This window comes from Buteo buteo, chromosome 4 (genome assembly GCF_964188355.1).
Source record: "Buteo buteo chromosome 4, bButBut1.hap1.1, whole genome shotgun sequence".
In the NCBI taxonomy this organism is placed as follows: domain Eukaryota; kingdom Metazoa; phylum Chordata; class Aves; order Accipitriformes; family Accipitridae; genus Buteo; species Buteo buteo.
In genome coordinates, this window is record NC_134174.1 from 32,624,046 (window position 1) to 32,644,491 (window position 20,446).

Below are 20,446 nucleotides of genomic sequence, written 5' to 3' on the forward strand. Positions count from 1 at the left end.
AATGGAATCCATCTGACCAAGAGGTCTAAAACTTCCATCTTCCAACATTCACATAATCATGGAAAATGTAGTTTTTCCCCTACTCCTTTGTTAATAAAGCCTAATCCTTTTTCATCTAAATTCTAAAGAATATGACTCAAATTTTGGTAGAGACAAGACTTAGAATTTTTAACTCAGAAGGTTTTGTGAAAATATTGGACAGCTCTAAGTTGCTAAAAATAGTTTTATATGGTACTTTGATTTGTGTGTGTGTGTAGAAGTCATTGCTACTTATGCTATACTTCAGCTGCAGTTGCTTAACTGCAGAAAATAGAATGGTTTTAAGTATGGCATTCAAAATGTGGAGTACCAGCATTAGGCAGAGATAGTGAAGTTATAAGTGAATTGTACAAAAGTGGAATTCAGTCTTTATACCCCATTTCTACCGTAATGTTCCCTTATGCCATCATGTTCTCACCATAGCCTGTCTTACAGATATATTTAATATTTCAGAGAGCTTTTTAGAGTAGCTGCCCTTTTTAAGACTTTTGTTTTTGTTTTGGGGTGGTTTGGTTTTTTTGCATCCCCATGCTAGAGAGCACATCTGTTCAGTTACAATAAATTTGTATACAGCAGCAATGGAAATGCGTTTTGATTCGATCTCATTGCTGACAAGAGTAATCTTCTCTTTGAAAGGATAAGGGGTTTGTTTTCAGCTCTATCTGACATTGGCCAATATCTTAAATTTGTCACAGGTTTGGGGGAAATAAATTTATTTTCAGCCTCAGGTGAGCATTATTTAAAATAGGGCTCTAAGGGCACACGTTTCTAGCAGGCAGATATTGATTTTTAAATACTGTTTATCTTAAGATCTGCTCAGAATTTTGTGGTATTAAAAATCTTTGAGGAAGGTAGGTTAATGAGGCACTCAGAGGTGCTAGATGAATTCCAGAAAATGGTGAGACATCCTACTTTTGGTGTAGAAATGCAATGTAATCCAGCTGCAGGCGTTTTTCATTTGGTTTAATGTGGCGCAGAGATGAAACTCATACACATACTGATGCTTCTGCATCAATATGTATATAGTAAATGCAAGAAACAATGCCCAACTTGGTAATTCGTTAAGAATCAGTGTCAGGAGAATGGTCTGAGTCTGACATGCATCTCTGCTGACTGGCTTCAGCTCCTGTTGGCCACCTCACAGAGACCCTACAGGTCTACGCTTCAGGTGTGCCTGGGTGCACCTCTGACTGCTCCTTGGGCCACCGTTTCAGGCTCACTGTCGGCTTGAACCACAGTTCTACTTTCGTGTGACCTGTGGCCAGTCCTTAAAAGGCAATGCAGGCACACTGAAAGACTGCCTAATCCTACATGTGTTTCATAGAATAGAGTTTTGATGCATGATTATTACAGAATAGGTTTAACGTAAAAATCCCTGTGAATATTCTGCGTTGACTGTGTGCAGTATGGTACAGTGCCACTGCGGTTTGAATGATGGAGACACAATTATATATACATACATACAGTATACATGCGATGAGTGCATGTTATGTCACAGAGAAATTGTATCGCAAAACTATGTAGCATTGACATTTTGTGTCACTGGGGAGATAGGGTACGGTATTGACTGATACTTTTGAAATCCAAGGGTTTTTTTAAGAACAGGTTAACTTATTTTTGAACTCGCTGAGTAGCTGAAAACTTGTTTTAAGTTTTCATCCTCCTCAAGTCCTTCTCCCTTAAAGAAGACGTAAAAGTAAATGTCTTGCCCAGTAGTCTAGTAAATGTGATCTTTCTGTTGAATAGTAGTAGTTTGCTAGAAGTAACTTAATGGCTCTGATTCATATCATACGTTCTTTTTTTCTCTCTCATAAGTATCTGTGTCCATGCATGTTTCCTCACATGTGATTATCTTCTTTTCTTTCAAGTCTTTTTCTTCTCTACCATTTCCAACAAAGCAGGGGAAAAAAGTCAGTCTTAGAAGAAGGAGACCGTCAGAGAGTTATAAGCAGCTTTGCTTCCCGTGCTATTGAGGCTCACAAGCAATCTAATATCAATGGATCATTGAACAATAATCTCCCCAAATCTTCAAGTAACATTACTTTTTTATCTGATGAGAACCCATTAACTACTCAAAATCCATTATATGTGGAAGGTGTCACTCAAAGTCCCGCTGCTGCTGGGTTTCTACGGAAAAGAAACGATACTTTAGATACTCTTTCTCCTTCAAGACTAGTCTTGAGAGATGCCTCTTTGGGAGGCAGTCACCGTGCGTGGACGGTACCAACTCACCTTACTAAGAGACACACGCCTGGTTCTCCGAGTAGGCCAGTTATCATCAACCCCATTCAGTGGCAACAGGAGAGACTCAAAGCAGAGAATGAAGGAACTGAAAATCAGCATAGCGGTGTTGATATTAGCAGTCCGCTATTTCAAAAAATAAGTGGCCCCAAGTTAACTGTAAAAGAGAAGGCAAGACAGTTTGAGCAGCAGGCTTTGCAGGAAATGAAACAAGTGAAATCTCCTGATGTGAAATCCATCCGATCGCCAACACACAGCGTCTGTTTCCAAGAAGGAGAGAACGTGCTAGAGCAGTCTCCTAAAAGTGTGGTTGCTTCTCCTTGCCTTCACTCTTCTCCTCTATCGTCTCCAACACCTTGTGCTGAAGTAGTTGAACCGGAGGCCTCTGCGGTCCCCTCTGTAATCATCACTCACCACGACTACCCTGAAGAACTTTCTCCTCCACCAACTCGCAAACCAACTCCTCCATCCTTTAGGATAAAGAAATCAGTTTGCCAAAGTTTTCTAGCTCCTCAGACCAAAGAAGTTATAGAAAGCATTCCAGATCCGCCCAGAATTCCCCCACCCCCACCTCCACTGCTGCCACCTCCACTGCCACAACCACCTCCATCCCCTCCTCTGTTACCACCACATCCTCCGCCTCTGCCCACAGTTTCTTCTTCTTCATCTCCTCTTAGCACCCAGCACCTCTCCCCTGCCAAGCATTCAAAATCCCCTGCCAAACAGCCAGCTGTACCACCACCGGCCACAGTGCCAGAGCCTCCTCCCCGTAGGGAGCTGAAAGGTATTCTTAAAAACATTCAGAATTTAGCAGCGATTGAAAAGTCTGTGGCCAACATGTACAGCCAAATAGACAAAAACCACATTCTGCCCAAGCACGTTTCTAAGCTCAAAGCAGTTGCAACACCAGAGCTGCCAACTCCAGAAGCTGTGGCTGAGCACAACCAGCAGAATGGCAACTTGAGCTGTGTTGTGGAGGAGCTTGAGAAACGCTTTCCGTCTCAGTCAACAGCACTGTAATATTTATGGTTGGATGTTTTCTGCATGTAACATTTTGAGTGAGATGACTGTAATGCAGCACATGGTATCTGCCTCAGACTCTGTAGAAATTCAGACTTTTTCCCTTTCTCTGCTGTATATCACTACTTATTCAGTCCTAATCCCAAATTGAGAGACATTATCTTTCCTGTTCACTCAGAAATTTGTAATGTATAATAATTCTACAAGTTGTTGTCTCAGAGCTACATCTCACTGTTCTGTGATGCTGGTGGTTAGTCTGTTTACCAAAAATTCCTGGGGAAAACTGTCCATTTTTACCCAGCGATCGGTCATAGACAGCAGAGGGCTTGATACTGCTTTATGTTAAGCAGCCTTCACTGTAGGTAATATCAGTAAGCAGAGTGATTTTTCTGCAGCTGTAATTGGAATCTCTTGCTTTGCCTATGAAATGTACCACCTGGGAGGAATCTTACTGTTAAATATTGGATGTCAAAGAAAGAAAGTACTGGTAGTAAGTAGGCTCAGCAATAGTGAGCCAGAGTTATTGCAGTAATGTGTCTTCGTATTCCGTGGGAGATGATGCAGCGCTCTGCTATGCTGGCATGCTTTCTTTTGGCTCACATTTGCATCTCAAGTCAGAAGAAGGGGTTTGTCTTGATTTGTCAGTAAACCTGGCTGTCTTCCCTCCTGTTACCTATGTTCTGCCTTCCATTGCATTTTTTTATATTGTAACTGCATGTTGAAAGTTTTTATTTTGTAAATTTCTTTAATGTACAAAGCATTTGTTTGGTTTTTATTTTGCATGTGCATGTTGTTGGCGTCTCTCTAACTTTCCTGCTAGTCTGCCATGAGCTTTACAGCTGAAATATCTCGTATCTTAAATTGTAATAAAGTCGCTTCTGATCAGTGTCACCAAGTGAAGCTTTTTCAAGTACATGTAAAAATCCATGTAACATGGATAACATGGATTTACTTACTGGCTTATTTGCTCACAGACATCTAAATCAGACATTAAATTTGTCAATTATAGTAAATTAGCTTGTCCTTTGAAAAAAAATGGTAAGTAAAAGCAGTTTGGGTATTTAAATGTATGTTAGTTTGGTTCAACTTCCAAGTTTCCTTTTAGTCTTTTGCCAAAATTCAAAATATTTGTGTTTAATATGACAATTTAAAAAAAAAAAAATTGGGAAAGGCAGATGTTACATCATGAAGAAGAACTAAAAGCCCAGTTCAGTATCAAATGTTGTAATTCTGAGCAAAAAGGTAATTCATTATTTATCAGACTGTCTAGAGATACTCAGCATTTCCATGGTGCTTGGCTTTTTCTCTTTTCCTTTTTTTTTTTTTTTTTTTTTAAATCTGCAGTTAGGACATGTATGGATGCTTCAGGTGGAAACTGCTGAAGGTAGTTTCTCTTTCTTTGTCCCAGAGTCAAACTCCATAAACTCCATCACACAAGTTTCACTGACGCATTAGAATTTTTCTTTGCTTAAAAGTCTTGTTGGGCTAGGCTGTAGTTCCAAGGCACATATAGTAGCTAAATGTGTGAGGGGAATGATTATTGATCATAGCATTTTTGCTGTAACAGAATCTGTATAATTTACGAGATGCACACATGTAGGATACCTGCCGATGATGCTAAATTCTCCAAGAGTGGCACAACTGCAGCACCAGCAGCAAATAGTGAAGTTCAGAGGCTATTAGGTAGAGAAACTTTTAAGAGCCAGCATTGGAAGATGGCTTGCATGTTTACTTGTTTCTGTGTGTCTGCCATGATCCTGGCATGGAGACAGTGGGACAGTGGAAAGTGTGCAGAGATGAGCGTGAGAAATTGTTGTGCTAAGCATGTTCAGAGTGGATTGACCCTAAGAGAAAGATGTGAATTTAAGTACCCAAATGCCACTTTAGAGCTGGTAGACCCATAACAGGTGCTTTTGTGAAGTTCATTACATCACTAGTGAAATCTCAGACAAATATGACCTAATTTTGCAGCATCTAGTGTCACGCGGTAAAGCTGCAGCTGCTTAGTAATTCACAGCATAAACTCCAAAGGTTTTATTTGGCTACAATTATTCGTGGCATTCCTTAAGCAGAAAGAGTGGACATCACACAGGAGCTCCTTTTTAAATATTTAGTTTCATCAGTCTCAGAAGAGTCTGTGGGGGTCACGGGAATCAGCTCTTCACTAATGAGGAACACCTACTTTCTCATTCTGGAAACCTTTAGTAAGTTGGAAAGTTTACAAAACCTAGGTTCATTTTGTCTGGAATTAATGCAACCTTTGTTTTCCTGCTGTTTTTTTGAATAGCCTTTGTTAAAATAATCGTTCTGTTAGACTGGGAAAGAAACTGTACCAATAGCATGTATTTTTAACCTAACCCAGGGAAGTTCTGTCCCACTGAGATGTCTGGATGCTACTGCAGGTCTGCAGCACTACAAAGTATCATAAACAGTGTAGTAGTTGGTAAGAAGTTGAGCATATATAAGCTTACTGTCCCCTCTTCAGGTTGTCTGATTTGGTTAATTAGGGTCAGATGTGACCCTGGATGTAGTTCTTATGCTTTCATCATCAGCTTGACTGGGCTGAGTTCTGAGCAGGAGCAGAGATTGCATCAGTGGAAAGCGCTTCTTTGCAAACCTGTTTACAAAGCTGAAATCCAGCAGTAGCCTCTCATCACTCATCTCCCTTCCAGATGCTCTCTGCTCAGTTCCAGCTATGAACTGCAGGAAACCTCCATTTTAAGAGTCAGGGCAAACTGTTGAGCAGTTGCCTGCTTTGAGCAGTATCTGTAGTATTTGGAGTTTATGATGGTCTTGCTTTTAATATGAAACAGATAGAAAGTATGAAATAGCAAATGCCTGCTGGGATGCCAGTAATTGGGAAAATTGTTGCTTTAGGCAAATCACAGTTCCTTTATCCTATGTTAGCAATAGAGATCTGTGAAAGGTTGGCGCATTTTGTACACGTAAATTCATTCTTGTTTTCTTTTTCATGTTAAGTACCAGCAGTATACTAGCTGTCATATTATCCTACATCATCATAGGCACTATGTCCTTGCTTCCCATTTTGCATTGAAGATTTCTCTCTGACTAACTGCAGTGAAGTCTGGCTGATAGTGTTTATCCAGAAGCAATTCCTCCCTCGGTGGAGAGCTTTAATTCCTTCCTGGAAACAACTGATGTTGTTTTGACCTTTGCCTTTTTGTAAGAATAGATCCTTGTGCTGTATTGAGTGAACGGGTACTTTTTTTCCTGTTGCGGGCTTTTTTTTCATCTAATCATGGTCACACAAAACTATAAGAGAAGTATAAGCATCTCTCAAAACACAGCATGGTGCTATTTTTAAGAAAATTGAATTCCAAATTTAATTAGAATTACTTATATTATGCTTTTAATCTGCAATATAGCGAGTACTCGAGAGCAATTAAGAGTAATAGGCTTACTTATTCTCTATGCAATGCAAGACCTTTATCTGAAGATTGTTGTAGGCGATGTGGAAACTAAATACAGTGTTCCTCAAGTGGGCTTTGAAAAGTCGCAGATGATCTTTTAATGATAAATCTTCATTTCAGTTGTTAATTAGTTTTATATTACATGGGCAACAGCATTAATTTAATGCTGATAATCAATTCCATGTGCTGAATATTAATAGAACACTTTATAGATGGTGATATTAAAGAATTAAAAGGACTTCTACTCTGTTCTTTATTATTTACTGAAGTGTAATTAAAGACTTTCCCTAGACTGCTGTCTGTGTACTAGGTTAAGCTCAACATAATTTTGAGCATTTACCCTCTCCTTCTTAAAAAAAAAAAGTAATAAAATCCAGGGTTATCCTTAATAATAATGCTAAGACCTAAATTGCTGTTCCCTGGTTTTGTCTAAACCATTTTAATTTTCTGGCACAAAATATGAAAATGGAGAACTTGATAGACATAAGTGCATTTGTCATGCATATGAATGGCTCCAGGAAAATGAATTAAATCAACAACAAAAAATTTCCAATAAGATCAAAAGCACAAAGCCTGTGGCAAAATAATCATAGATAGCAAAAATAATTTAACTCCCCCCTGCTGAGCAAATGTTAGGAAATGTGTAATTTTAATAATAATGTTGTTACAAGAAATTAGTAATAGAAGCTCCAGGCCAATTTCTAGCAAGTCCCAAGTGGATACAGGAAGTCCAGAAGTAGAAGAGAAACTGTTTCACTGCTTAAGCAGTTGCATGAAATAACAGAGTCTCTTTGTAGATGGTCTCTGAGACAACAGAGAAGGTGGCTGGGCAGGACCTCTCTTACGGGAGCGCAAGGAAAGCCAAACACAGCATTCACCCCCTTTCCCTTTGCTGAGCTCCACTGGGTGCGCTGGCTCTCTGGCTTGTGGGGATTGGGGATTTCTTCTCATTCATTTGCAATCTAAAGCAAGAAAAGATCCCAAAGATTCACTAGCGTTTCTCATGCAATGATTCGTATGTCCAGAGCAAATCTAAAGAAAAACATATTTTGTATTGTAGATATGTACTTCTTTTCTTGCTACTAATATTTCTGATTACATTATCTTTTCACCTCTGTCCAGAAAGAATGGCAATATGCATCTTTACATAGTCTCACAAAAGTATACTAATACGTTTTTTTCTTTTTCTGACTTCTAGGCGAGGATATGCACAGCAAGAGGTAAGGCTGTTCCCCAATTACATTTAAAATATTAATTACATCAACATACTTTCCCCATACAGCCTGTGTTGTGATACTCATTGCTATGGGGTGTTTTAGAGGCCAGAAATATAAAGTGGTTCAAAAAGTTCCTGAGGCATAGATTCACTGGAGGCTAGTAACCATCGTGGCACAGACATAACCTCCAGGCTAGCAGATTGCTGCTCAACAAACTGCCAAAAGCCGTTTCCCTCCACGCTTGCTGTGTTTTCTTAAGGCACTCCTGATCATCTGCCGCTGCCCACTGTCACGGGCCTGGTACTGGACCACACAGACCTTCTCTGCAACTCAGCGTGGTCTCTTGTTCTTCCAGCATGTTTTTCTCCAGAGAAGAATAACATGGGGAGTTTCCTTCAGAAATCTGAATTAACTTACTTAATAATTGGAAAATTCTCCAAAATACATTTCTATCATAAAGCCTGATATTTACTGCTGAGAGCTGGATCAGTGTTACTAATCTTAAGGTGTGCGCCTGGAGCCTGCTGCTCCTTATTCAGTGGTGCTTTACAAATTGCAAGCTTTCTGTTCTGCCGTGGTTTTTCCTCCCTTTGCAGAGCTGATTCGTGTCTCATAATTCAGATACAGACCTTCCCCATCTCTCAAGGTTTGGTTTTGGCCAGGAAACTTGGCTGAAATAGTGCCACTGAGTCTGGGGAGGAGTGTGGGGACAATGGTACTGATTTTCCTGAGTATATCTGATCCTAATTTACAGAACAGCAAGTGATGTGCATCGGTCTGTCATTTGCAGAAAACTGGAGCTGCAGAGTAATTAACAGCATGACTACCAAAACTGAGCCATGTTTAGCTGTGACACACCTGAGAGGAGCCGTATCATCCTGTCGGTCCTCTCTGTGCAGCCTCCCGGGGTCTTTTCCCTCACGTCAGCATGCTTTTCTCACTGCATGCTGCATACACAAAGAAATCACACGTAAGCTGTAGAGAAAACAAGCGAGATAATCCTTCACTGTCTTATTGGTATTGTGAATTAAAGTATATTTGTGGTTGCAAGATACTCAGTTGAAAGCCACAGAAGTATATAAATATAGATGGAAAATTAAAGTGATGGTATTGCAGTAGAAGCTTGGGTAAGAAATCAGATCACTTCAGGTTTTTAATAGCTGAATCACAGACTTTACTGCCGATTCCCATAGATTTGCTTTCTACCTGTTGTGGATAATTTTTTGTCTGCCATTGTCTCCCTACTGTCTCCAACATACACCGCACAATAGTTCTCCTGGGCTCTGACAGAAGTTCTTGAGTTAAATAATTTAGAGAATCACCACATAAACTGGGAATTTGATTTTCTATTAGGCAAAAGAAATAGTGGACTGTAAAGGGATTTCACTACATTAGGTGCTTAGCAGTGTTCTCACTGAGTATGGAGGTATCCAGGCGACTGCCGTACAAACGGCTCTGAAGGACCTGTGTTCTTAGGATTTCTTTCCAATCTTAACTCAAACACAAATGACCTGCACTTTAATTGTTGCCGCCTAATTAACCCCTTTCTCATTTTCTTTTGTAGCAACAGCAGTTGCTGAGACCTTCTCTTCTCAGACCAGAGGTACCATTATTATTCATTTCTTAATTATTCTATAACTTTTAAAATGGCTTTTACATAATTTCCTGCCGTGGTTTAACCCCAGCCAGCAACTAAGCACCATGCAGCTGCTCACTCACTCCCCACCCCCCCCCCAGTAGGATGGGGGAGAAAATCAGGAAGAGAAGTAAAACTCGTGCATTGAGATAAGAACGGTTTAATAGAACAGAAAAGAAGAAACTAATAATGATAATGGTAACACTAATAAAATGACAACATCAATGATAAAAGGATTGGAATGTACAAATGATGCGCAGGGCAATTGCTCACTACCCGCCGACCGACACCCAGCCAGTCCCCGAGCGGTGATTCCCCCTGCCCCCACTCCCCCCATTTTATACACTAGATGTGATGTCCCATGGTATGGAATACCCCGTTGGCCAGTTTGGGTCAGGTGCCCTGGCTCTGTCCTGTCCCAACTTCTTGTGCCCCTCCAGCTTTCTCGCTGGCTGGGCTTGAGAAGCTGAAAAATCCTTGACTTTAGACTGAACAGTACTGAGCAACAACTGAAAACATCAGTGTTATCAACATTCTTCTCATACTGAACTCAAAACATAGCACTGTACCAGCTACTAGGAAGACAATTATCTGTATTCCAGCTGAAACCAGGATATTTCCTAATAAAAACTTGTCTGTCTTAGGTAGTATTTCCCCCCCTGACTCTTTTAGATGAAAAGAAAGTTCTGACATTGTAACCCCATTTATTTTGTTTTAATTAAATGCCTTAAATTTACTGCATCTTGGTATATTCCCCTTGAGCACCTTTTAGTTGCTCCCATGGACTTCATCACACAGAGTGAAAGCCCTCCTACTTTCGTGTCCAGATTCTCAGACAGAATAATGTCCTCGCTGTCCAACCACAATCTATTTTTTCAGATGTCAGTCAACTGGTAATTGATTATTGTACCTAGAGATGAATTAAGCAGTTGGCCTGCCAAGGTAATGAAAGCATTAGCACACTGCTCTGGATTATAAACCCAATACTTTCTGTTTCAAATCTTTTAGACCCAATATCATTTCCAGAATAAGCCATAGAGCAAATGTAGCTTTTGTGAGACGTTGCTGTTGATGGTATTTTTGTGGTACAGAATGGTGATAGTTTCTGCAGTTATTATCAGTAATTATGACGAGATGCTCTGACGCAACTTTAAATTCATCAGACAGGAGAAAAACCTCTCGGAAGCTGTGAGGTAGAGATGACATGCAGTCCCTGGCCAGAATGCAAGCCCTGGTGCTCTGTGTCCATCCTGCAGTTCAGAGGTATTCCACAGAGCAGCCTAATACCAAACAGGGCGTGAAAGGAGCTTAAGGACATGCTAGCGCTTTTGTAGGATACAGACAAGTACCTCACTTAGTCCAGTGCCGCTCATGATTGTTGATGGTTGAGAAAACATTAAAAAAGACACCTGAAAACAGTGTAAGTAAAATAGCCCTAATCTTTCCATGGAGTTTTTTCATTTGAGAGAGGCGCAAGAAGTGACAGCATATTTGCTGAAAGTCCAGTTTACTGAATGAGGTTTTTGTACAGGGTGAGACGGTGTCCCACACCAGAACAGTGTCTGCATTTAGCTGACTTAGAACAGTTGTTCCCAGTGAATACACCAGCGAAGGGGTCATTTAAAGCTCATGTTGGCTTCTCATTATGTTTCTTGACAGTTGTCAATGTTCCTCAAACTATTATCATTTTTTATTTTGCTTGTTTGCACTTTAAGATACTGTTCTTTGCGTCTTTTTCATCAGTCATTAATGTGCATAACTGTTTGCCTTCAATCAGTGTTCCTCTTTTGACAGGAGTTAAGTATGGAGTCTGGAATTGATCCAGGGCAGGAATACTATGGGCAAGATTACTACAGTTACGAGCACGGGTATGTTTTCATTTTTCCTATATATTTCTGAAAATGCTGCTTTTCCAGGTTGGTGGTGATTGTTATTACAGCATCTAATCTGGAGAGTTTACTTCACTTCACGTCAGGATTACTTTAATCTTTGTGTCCACGAAGGCGTGCGCTGACAACAAAACTCTCTTTGAAAGTTAAGGGGGCGTTCTATAACTCCCTGCTTCTTTAGGAATCTAATTATTACACTTGCGGAGTGTATACCCATCTATCATACCAGTTTTTATATTTGCTTTTTTATTTGCATATTTCTGCTGTCTTGGAAATTAATTTCCATCATCTCCTCCCCTTCTGTGGCTCACCAGCCTGACTTCAGTGACTGATACTTTCTGCTCGCAGTTCCCAGCCAGCATCTGGGCTTTTACATTTACCTAGAAAAACATCATCCTGCCTTGTTCTGATAACGCCCCTCTGACTGGGAGCACTTCGGGGATTATTGCTGTTCTTACAAGCTCACAGGGATTCTCCAGAACTGATCCCAGGGAACCTGCTCTTTCATTCCCTAATTATAAAAAAGATCTCTCCAAAAATCAGGTACCTGGAAAGAAGGTCGTTGCACTTGGGGGATTCTTGACTGATCCCAGAGACCTCACAATCCAGGTCGCCCTCCACTTGTCACGGGCTTGCGACCAATTGCAATGGGAAGAGGTTTTGGATTGTGTTACTGCTAAGGAAAAAAGAATAATCATCTTCTCAAAGGTAGAGAGAAAAGAGAGCAAAGAAATTCTTGTCCTTTTGGGATGTGAGCGTGTGCATTTGTTGCTGTGTGTGGAGACACCCGTGAACACATTGGTGCACGTTACGAAGAGACGATGGTGTTTTTGCCAGGTATGAACTGCCTCAGTACGGGAGCCGCCGCCGATTGCTGTCTCCTTCGGGGATGTATGATGAGTATGGGGAAGTTGTGGTGGAGAATGATGGTGGCTACTACTATAGTCCACATGGATCAGCAGCAGAAGAGGTAAGTGTCTCTGGTGTGTTGATTCTGTCTCTGCAAGAAGGTGAAGGACCATTAAATCTTGTCAAATGTATTTTGTAATTGATTAGAAGATTGTGTTCTGTATAGACCAAATAAGCAGCTCTTCCAGTGCTAATCACTGTTTGCCCTTCTGATGACCAGTAAAGTTTGTGTCAGCACCTCTTTCCCTTTTTCTACACATAAAAAGGAATTGCAAAGTTTCTTTTAATATCCACATCTATTTTTCCCTCAATGTAGATTTCTAATTCAAAGAAAAAATCCACATAGCCTTAGGTAATTCCATTTTATATTGTTAACCAAATAGGGTATTACTAATATTCAGCCTCTAACTGGTGATTTTCCCCTGAGAAAAGCAGACACCTAAACTCATTTATCATAAAGTTCACAACTGAATGTAAAGAAATTTTAAAATGTCAGTGGCAGCCAGAAGAAAGTTGACTTAAATGTTCCTTTGTTTTTTAATCTAATTTTCAGAAATGCTAGACTCTTTATTCATCACATGGTTTTAATTAAAAGAGATAACATTTCTGAGCCAGTATTTTTCCCTGTTGCAGAGTAAGGTAGTTGTGCACTTGCAGCCTATTCTAGAAGTAAAACTTTCCCCATAACTTTGGTAAAAAGCTATTCTAAAACAGGTAACTTAGTTTTGATGCTGGGAAAAAATGTTGCATTTGTTCCTACTGACTTACTTTAGAGTAAGAGTTTTCACAATAACTATCTTTGAAATTGTAATCAAGTTCCATTTTCATAATTTGCAGGGAATGAGTCAAGGCAGAGGTCCTTCAAGCAGAGTTGTAAGCCAGAGAGCAGGGGCTCAAATAGAAGGTAGACCTTTAGGTGGTGGGATGGATCTAAGACATGGTTCTGGAAGAGCATATAGGACCAGCCAGGGAAAAAGGAAACTAAAAGCAGTGATGCATTTAAGTCGCGTAGCAGTCAGTGCTCACAAAGCAGTAGGAAGAACTGAGTCTGCTCGTTCTCCATGGAAGAAAGCGAAGATATTCCCGATGATTCTGCAGAAAGTCAAAGGTGGTAGGAAAGATTCCAGTTATGCCAAGTTGATGTCAGCTCGCCAAGTGGATGGTGAGAAAAGCATGATTATCAGGGGAAGTTACTTCCAGAAATCAACAGATGACAGACCTTCGATGAGAAAACTAAATCATGTGTTAAAACGCATTAGCGTCTCCAGAAAATTTCAAGAGCCCATTGGCGAAGATTCGGTGCACGCAAGAGAAAAAGGAAAGGAAGAATATGAAAGAGATGAAGCAAAATCAGGAGTTTCAATAAGTATCACAGCAGAGAGTGAACATGAGGATAGTGATTATGAGAAGAAGAAGAAGAAGAAGAAGAGAAGAAAATACACTTCAGATGAATCATCTGTGAAGAGTAGTAGCTCTGGCTCGGAGTCAGAAGACAAAGACTACTTGAAAGTAACTCTGGACCAAGATGAAGCCACCGAAAGTACTGTGGACTCAGATGAAGAAACTGGGCACGATTTTGGGGATTCTGATGATGACTCTGGATCCAGCTCTAGCAGTGAATCGGAGGAGGACTCATCTGAAGAGGACGATGATGAGGAAGATTCTGACAGTGATGAAGATGTTAGTCTGTCAAAGAGCTCATCTACACGAAGTTCATACAGCAAATCAGGGACTAGTGAGTCCAGCAGTATAAGAAGCACTGAAAGGTCCAGTATAAAAAGTAGGGGAGGTAGCTCTCGTGGCAGAGCAAGGCGATCCAGCCAGAAATCAAATATTAGCTCTAATGCATCAGGTAGTGACAGGGACACGAGCTACAGAAAAACTTCAGGATCCAGCTATAAGAGCAAAACCTCCTCCGCCAGCCTTGAAATAGAAGACACAATAGAAGAGGTGTCAGAAGAAGATGAACAAGACGATGTGGAGCAAGTCAGCGCAAGCCCCAAGGAGATGGCAGATAACTCAAATAAGGCAGTTTCTGAAACATCTGCCACTGCAGGAACTACTGCTACTGAAGAAGACAGGAGAAGAGAATCAGCTATTAATGGTGAGGGTAGCGTGGATGAGAGCACAGAAGAGGTTGATACAGATGTTAGTGACAGGGAGGAAACTATCAGTAAGAATGAATCTTCTTGCCTAGAAAGTGAAATCAGTGTCACTTCCAAAGGTACTGAAGGGACAAAAAGCACAGCTAGCCCCACTTCTGGTAAAACTGCTACTTCCCCTGATACTGAGAATCAAAGTTCTGACACCAACATGAAAAGAAAGAAAATAAGAAAAAAGATGTCCCAGGAAAAGAGTCAGTCTCAGTCAGACGAGACCCTGGATACTGCCATTACAGAGTCAGAGACTGCTGGTGATTCTACATCCTTTTAAAATGGAGTGACAGTAGGTGGACATTTTGCAGTAAGAAGTGATCTTGTTTGCTGTGCCTTCTGTGTGGTCTTTCCTATGCGATACACACTTGACTAGAGACAGCCAAAAAGAAAATGTCAAAGGTTATTGCTTCAGCATTTGAACCCTATATGCTGTCTTAAGGATAGAACTGTAGAAAACCAAACTAATACAATTCCTCTGAGAGACTACTCGGGTATACTTAGTGGTAGATGTAGAAAGATAATTTGGCAGGAATGGCAGGAAAGAGTACTTCTTTTTCTCTGCTAATTTCAGAAATGTAGTTAAAGAGGCATTGTGTTGATTCTTAGAGTTAATCCTTTTTGCATTATGCACATTGTGAAGCAAAGTAACACTGCATTTTGCATTAGCTCTGATGGATAGGTTGATGAACCTGATGGCACAAACCTATTAAGAGCCCTATGTTCATGCAGGTTATGTCTGTCACAAAATGGAACACTGCAGGAAGAAAAAGGGGCAAAACATGGAATTCAGTGAAGAACAGGAATGATGATGAGGATGAAAAGACTTAGAAGTCATGCATGGTTTCACCTTATGTTCCCCTACTGTACAGCATTTGCTAATCTTCAGATAAGTTCTTTGCTGTAAACATTAGCCATATTTGCAGGGAGGACAACTCAAATTGCAGCAAAGCAACACTCCCAAAACCGCCGAGTATTACCAGCAGAGCTGGGATTAAACTACTTCTGGATCATGGGATTCAGGTTTCAGGTACCAGTGGTGTACAAGACAGGAATGCAGAGGTAGATGTACAACGTGAGCTTGGTCAGAAGAGGAAGTGGATTACATTTTCCAACTTCTGCCCTTCCCACCTAACAGTACAGTGATTTTATTATAATTTTTTTAAAAACATCTGTTTAAAAGTTTGAGATGTTTAACAGCAAAGTATTGCTGAAGGTAACCATCACCTATTCTGGTATCCGCCTTTTAAAATTCAATAACCTGTGACATCTGATGTCATTCAATAGAGAAATCTTGTAACACTTGCATTAGCACAGTTCTGCTCAGAATGAGAATGACTGCGTAGTCAGGAAGGACTTCTGTTACTGACAGCACAAGTGGCCTTTGTGTTTTCCTATAAGAAGCAACCTCTGCATGATGTACCTCCTCATGGAGCTCTTATCCGTGCTGTTGGCACACGGAGTATGCAAGCTTTGTATATACACAAGCAATCCGTGCTTTATTTACCTTATATCAAAACCCACAGAGCTGTTTCTCAACCCCTACATTTATCCAGATAAGCCATAAGAAGCCTAAATAAAATTAAAGCTTTGAGCCTGTATTGGATTGGTCTTGTGAGTGAGTACTCTAGCTAGTACAAATTCTGGCGTATGCACCAAAGCTCTGCCAGGAAGTCTCTGTTAGATGGGGGAGAGAAAAATGTTCTAATTTTTAAGATACTTGAGCCTGCTGTGGAGTTACCTTGGCAGGACAATTGGCGTTGCGCTGCAAAGCGCAACACTAACTTTTCAGCTACTGTCTTTAATTCCAGTTGAAATGTGAACTAGGTTTATGATCACTTACCTACTTTTTTGCATCCCCAGGTAGTATAAAGTTGTAGCTGCACACAGTGTTTTAACGTAAAACCCATTTAAACTAGTCAGTCTTTTCATCCATCTGAATATATCTGTGTGAAGAAAATTGTATGTCTATATCAGGAACAAAAGAATAGGCATCCAAGTAATTTGTACAAAGTGTAACCTCTCAAAAGCTTAAAGAGTAATCACCACCTGTTTGTACCCTGCATAATTTTCCTTCTCTAAAACTGGTTTTTCTTGTGTGCATGTGTTTGTATTGCAGTGGGAGTTATCTGTGATGGTATCTGCTGCCTTAATGAAATATCGGTGGTTTCATTATTAATTCAAGAATTATAGTAGCTTGTTTCAGTATACTGCAAGGAGGCATTTATTTTAAAAAGATCAATTAGAAATTAAAATAAGTAAGGGGTTTTGTGTAATCACTATTAGTACAAATTCACAGCAACATGGAAATCGTTTGCATTAACTCTTTAAAAAAATAAATTATATAAGATCTAAAGTCTCATTTCTCCACCATCTTCCATTTAATAGCAAAGCATCTCCATTGATCCCACTGGATTGAAACTGGCACAAAGCCTTATATCAAGCTTTTCTATTTTTAACTAGCCAGTTTTGCCAACGTCATGCCTGAGAATTTCCCTTGTGTAGGTCCTGAGATCTTTCCCTGCTTGATGTGTCGTGCATGTAAAACAGTCCTGCTCAATGCCATTCCTGCACTGAATTTACAATGTATTAATACTCCAGAAGAAAACTTCGAAGGCCTTCCTAGCATTTACCCATTAGTACAGTAGTTTCTTAGAAGTATCACTTACACAATGGCTTCACCATCAGTGCCTTTCAGTTTCTATTAGAAGGGGTTATTAATCTAGTTGGTTTTCATCCCTCTTTGTAAGACAGACTGAGGCAAAAAATGTGTCAAAATATGACTGGCTTACCAGTATCGTGATTTTAACCTTCAGAAAGTAATGGCTCCGTTCTCAGGATTCTCTAAAGGAGAGGTGCACTACGACTTAATGGGAGCACAGCTGAATGCATCTTTAGAAAAAAAAAAACAAAACCCAAAACACCCAAGAACCCAAATTTCTCACTACTTTCCAAACCTGAAGAAAAACATCAGTTTTTCTACATATATCTGACTCATATTATGCAGCTCATGAACTAAAATTAATTTATCTGTCTTATGACTTTTTAGTACAAAGAATTGTTTGCGTGTTCAGGTCATTAGGTATACATGATAGGGGCACACAGTGGTAATCAAAACAATTAAAAAATATCTGTGTACATCCAAAGAGGAATGGTACAAAAGACCAAGTTAATAAAAATTCATATGAGTGTCTAGATAAAAGACAAGATAAATAACAGATAGAAAAGGGCAGGAAAATGTAAGAAACAGTGCTGAGATTTAATGACATTTTTATTTATCATCAAACAGTGGGCCAGAAAGAAAAGGATCAAGTTGATAGTCGACCCAGAGTATGAGACCAGCTCCACTGGAGAAGACAGCGCTCCCGATTCCAGCCAGAGGAATCGTCTTAATAACCCGAACATTCAAAACAACATCAACGGTAACATCTACATTGCACAGAATGGCTCTGTTGTCAGAACCCGTCGTGTTTGCCTTGGTAATAATTTAAAAGTCACGTCTCCAGTGAGGCTGGGGAAACAATTCAAGAAACTGGACAAGCTTGCAGTGACACATGAGGAGAATGTCCCACTGAACACCTTGTCAAAGGGACCATCTTCTAGTGATAAAATGAACACAAGACCTTGCAGTGTCTCCTTTGCTTCCTCTACTATAGGGGCCGAAAATATAGTAACAAAGCCAGGGGGCTCCAAAATGAAAAGCACAGAAGAGCACGAATCGGTTGTTGATAATGAGGATGTCAAAGAGCCCTTGGAGTCGCACAGTGAACACACACAGTCAGATGAAGAGGAGCTCTGGATGGGCCCTTGGAACAACCTTCACATACCAATGACAAAACTGTGATTATTTCTTTTTTTTTTTTTATTTTAATTTTTACTTCAGTTTATAATAAACTGCGCTTTTTATTGTCACTGAGGAAAATGTATGAAATTTGTATTGTGCACATACGTTGTATACTACAAACAACACGCTTTAAAGTTTAAAAACAAAATTTGCACTCACATTTGTACCAATTAATTGTCCTCCCCAACAACTATTTTGACAGGCTCCCATTTCACTAAACAATACTTCATTTAAATTAATTAGGTTTTTTGGATCTTGATTTATTGTTTAATAAACAGTAAACTACTAATAAATGCACAGCAACATTTGGTTGACTTTTCAGACAGTTCTATACATGCCTAGCTTGTTTTTCTGTATGGTACTTGTGGCTATACTGTTTAGATTTGGAAATTGTCTATTTATGTTCAAGATTTATATCCAGAGCTCTTGATTCTGAACTCAGAGTAATAAATTAAAAATAAATCCATGAAAGTCAATGGAGCAAATCCTCGGCTGGCTTAAATTTGAGTAACAATACCAAAGTCAGTAGTGATATACCAGTTTATGCAAACAGAGGATCTCGCTCAACACCCAGCTAGCAAACTTATGTAAGAGTGGAATTGGAGTTTGTACGAGTGTAGCACCATTACATAGAAAAGTGGAATAGAAGATTAAATAAGATAAAAATTACAAAGAGGAAGGAAATGTATAGCAATTAATCTTATTCAGAGTTACCTGGCCGTGGTTTGTTCATTTTCTTTTGTAAATTAGCTCATTCCAATTTTCTTCTCTAGTCAATTTTTCATCTTTTCATCTCTTCCCACATCAGTTCTGTTTTCTTCTTTATACAGTCTTTAGCTCTGGTTTTTATGCTCCATCAATAATTGTCATCCTATGGCTATATTCCTCCGAAATAAACCAGGATGATACACGAGTCTGTGTGATAGAAATAGGCATTAAAGAGTAATTAATAGGAAGGGGATGGATACATTTTCAAGCCCAGCTAGCTGTTGGGTTAAATGGTACAATCACCATTCCACTCCAGTAGCGTTGAACATAAACCTGCTGAAAAGACAAATGGATCATGGTGAAGAGGATAAAAAGTGAATATTTTACGAGGCTAATATGCATAAACAGATCTGTGAAGGGCAAAGGGTGACAGAACACACACACAGAATTGTTTCAAAAACTCTTAAGTAAGCACTACTTGTAAAATACACGAGATGAATTTTGGCACCTGCTTACAATTTCTATTTGCACCTCAAAGTCGTGAGTGTGTTGTGTTACAACTTGAATAGGGAGCTGAGAAATGCCACTGTTCATAGTCCCCAGTACCTAAAAGACATTAGCAATACAGAGCAAAGTGTTTTTCTCCAGTGTGATATAGGAAGGAAAAAAAGAAGATACATATTCATATGAGCAAAGTGTCCTGTTGTATTACGCAAACTTTTTTTCCAGGATAAGATCAAACTAGTCGTGAGAACAATATGGACACCTCTCGAAAGATAGGAAGAGCTGACAGATAAATGCATGTGATTAGTAAGGAAATGATTGGCATCATCATTCTTTCCCTGTTGCTGTAGTTGAAGTTTCATCACAAGATCTGGATGACGATGGCTGTTGGTTCTGCCGTGGCAGTGAATGGACTTCTGCTACTGTGGTTGTGCTTGTTTTCCCCTTGCACAGGTTCTCCATGAGGTTCCTGTTAATGTTTGTCTTTAGAAGCTGTTCGCATGTTACGCCGATGTAAATGTGACATTTCTGTCAAATACCTCCTTTTCAAGCTGAGGTTTCTGACCAAATATTTTCAGAGACAGTGCTTGTTTTTAGGCATGAGAAATGCAATGTAGCCTACCACGCAAGGAAAAAAAAAAAAAAAAAAGACTGGGTATTTCTTTCTCCTCACTCTTTATCTTGGCATACTTGCACTTGGTACCAAACAAAAAATAGCTGTTTGGATTTTAGCTAGAGTCTGAACATATAGATAAGAATGATGGAAGAAAAAAAAAATCTATTCTTTGAAATAACTAGTAAAATGTTATATTTTAATCCTGTTTAAGATACTGTTATTATTTCACTACATCATTT

General features: G+C 39.6%; 1 protein-coding gene across 1 annotated transcript in view; it reads left to right on the forward strand.

Annotated features, from left to right (window-relative positions):
* Positions 1-19,222, forward strand: part of PCDH15 (protocadherin related 15) — a 711,887-nt gene extending 692,665 nt beyond the window's left edge. The window contains exons 34-39 of the mRNA XM_075025448.1: positions 7,930-7,951; positions 9,513-9,551; positions 11,379-11,452; positions 12,311-12,443; positions 13,220-14,695; positions 17,825-19,222. Coding sequence (XP_074881549.1) covers positions 7,930-7,951; positions 9,513-9,551; positions 11,379-11,452; positions 12,311-12,443; positions 13,220-14,695; positions 17,825-18,379 — 2,299 coding nt within the window. The 3' untranslated portion in view covers positions 18,380-19,222. The remainder of the gene's footprint in view (positions 1-7,929; positions 7,952-9,512; positions 9,552-11,378; positions 11,453-12,310; positions 12,444-13,219; positions 14,696-17,824) is intronic.
* Positions 19,223-20,446: the final 1,224 nt, after the last annotated feature.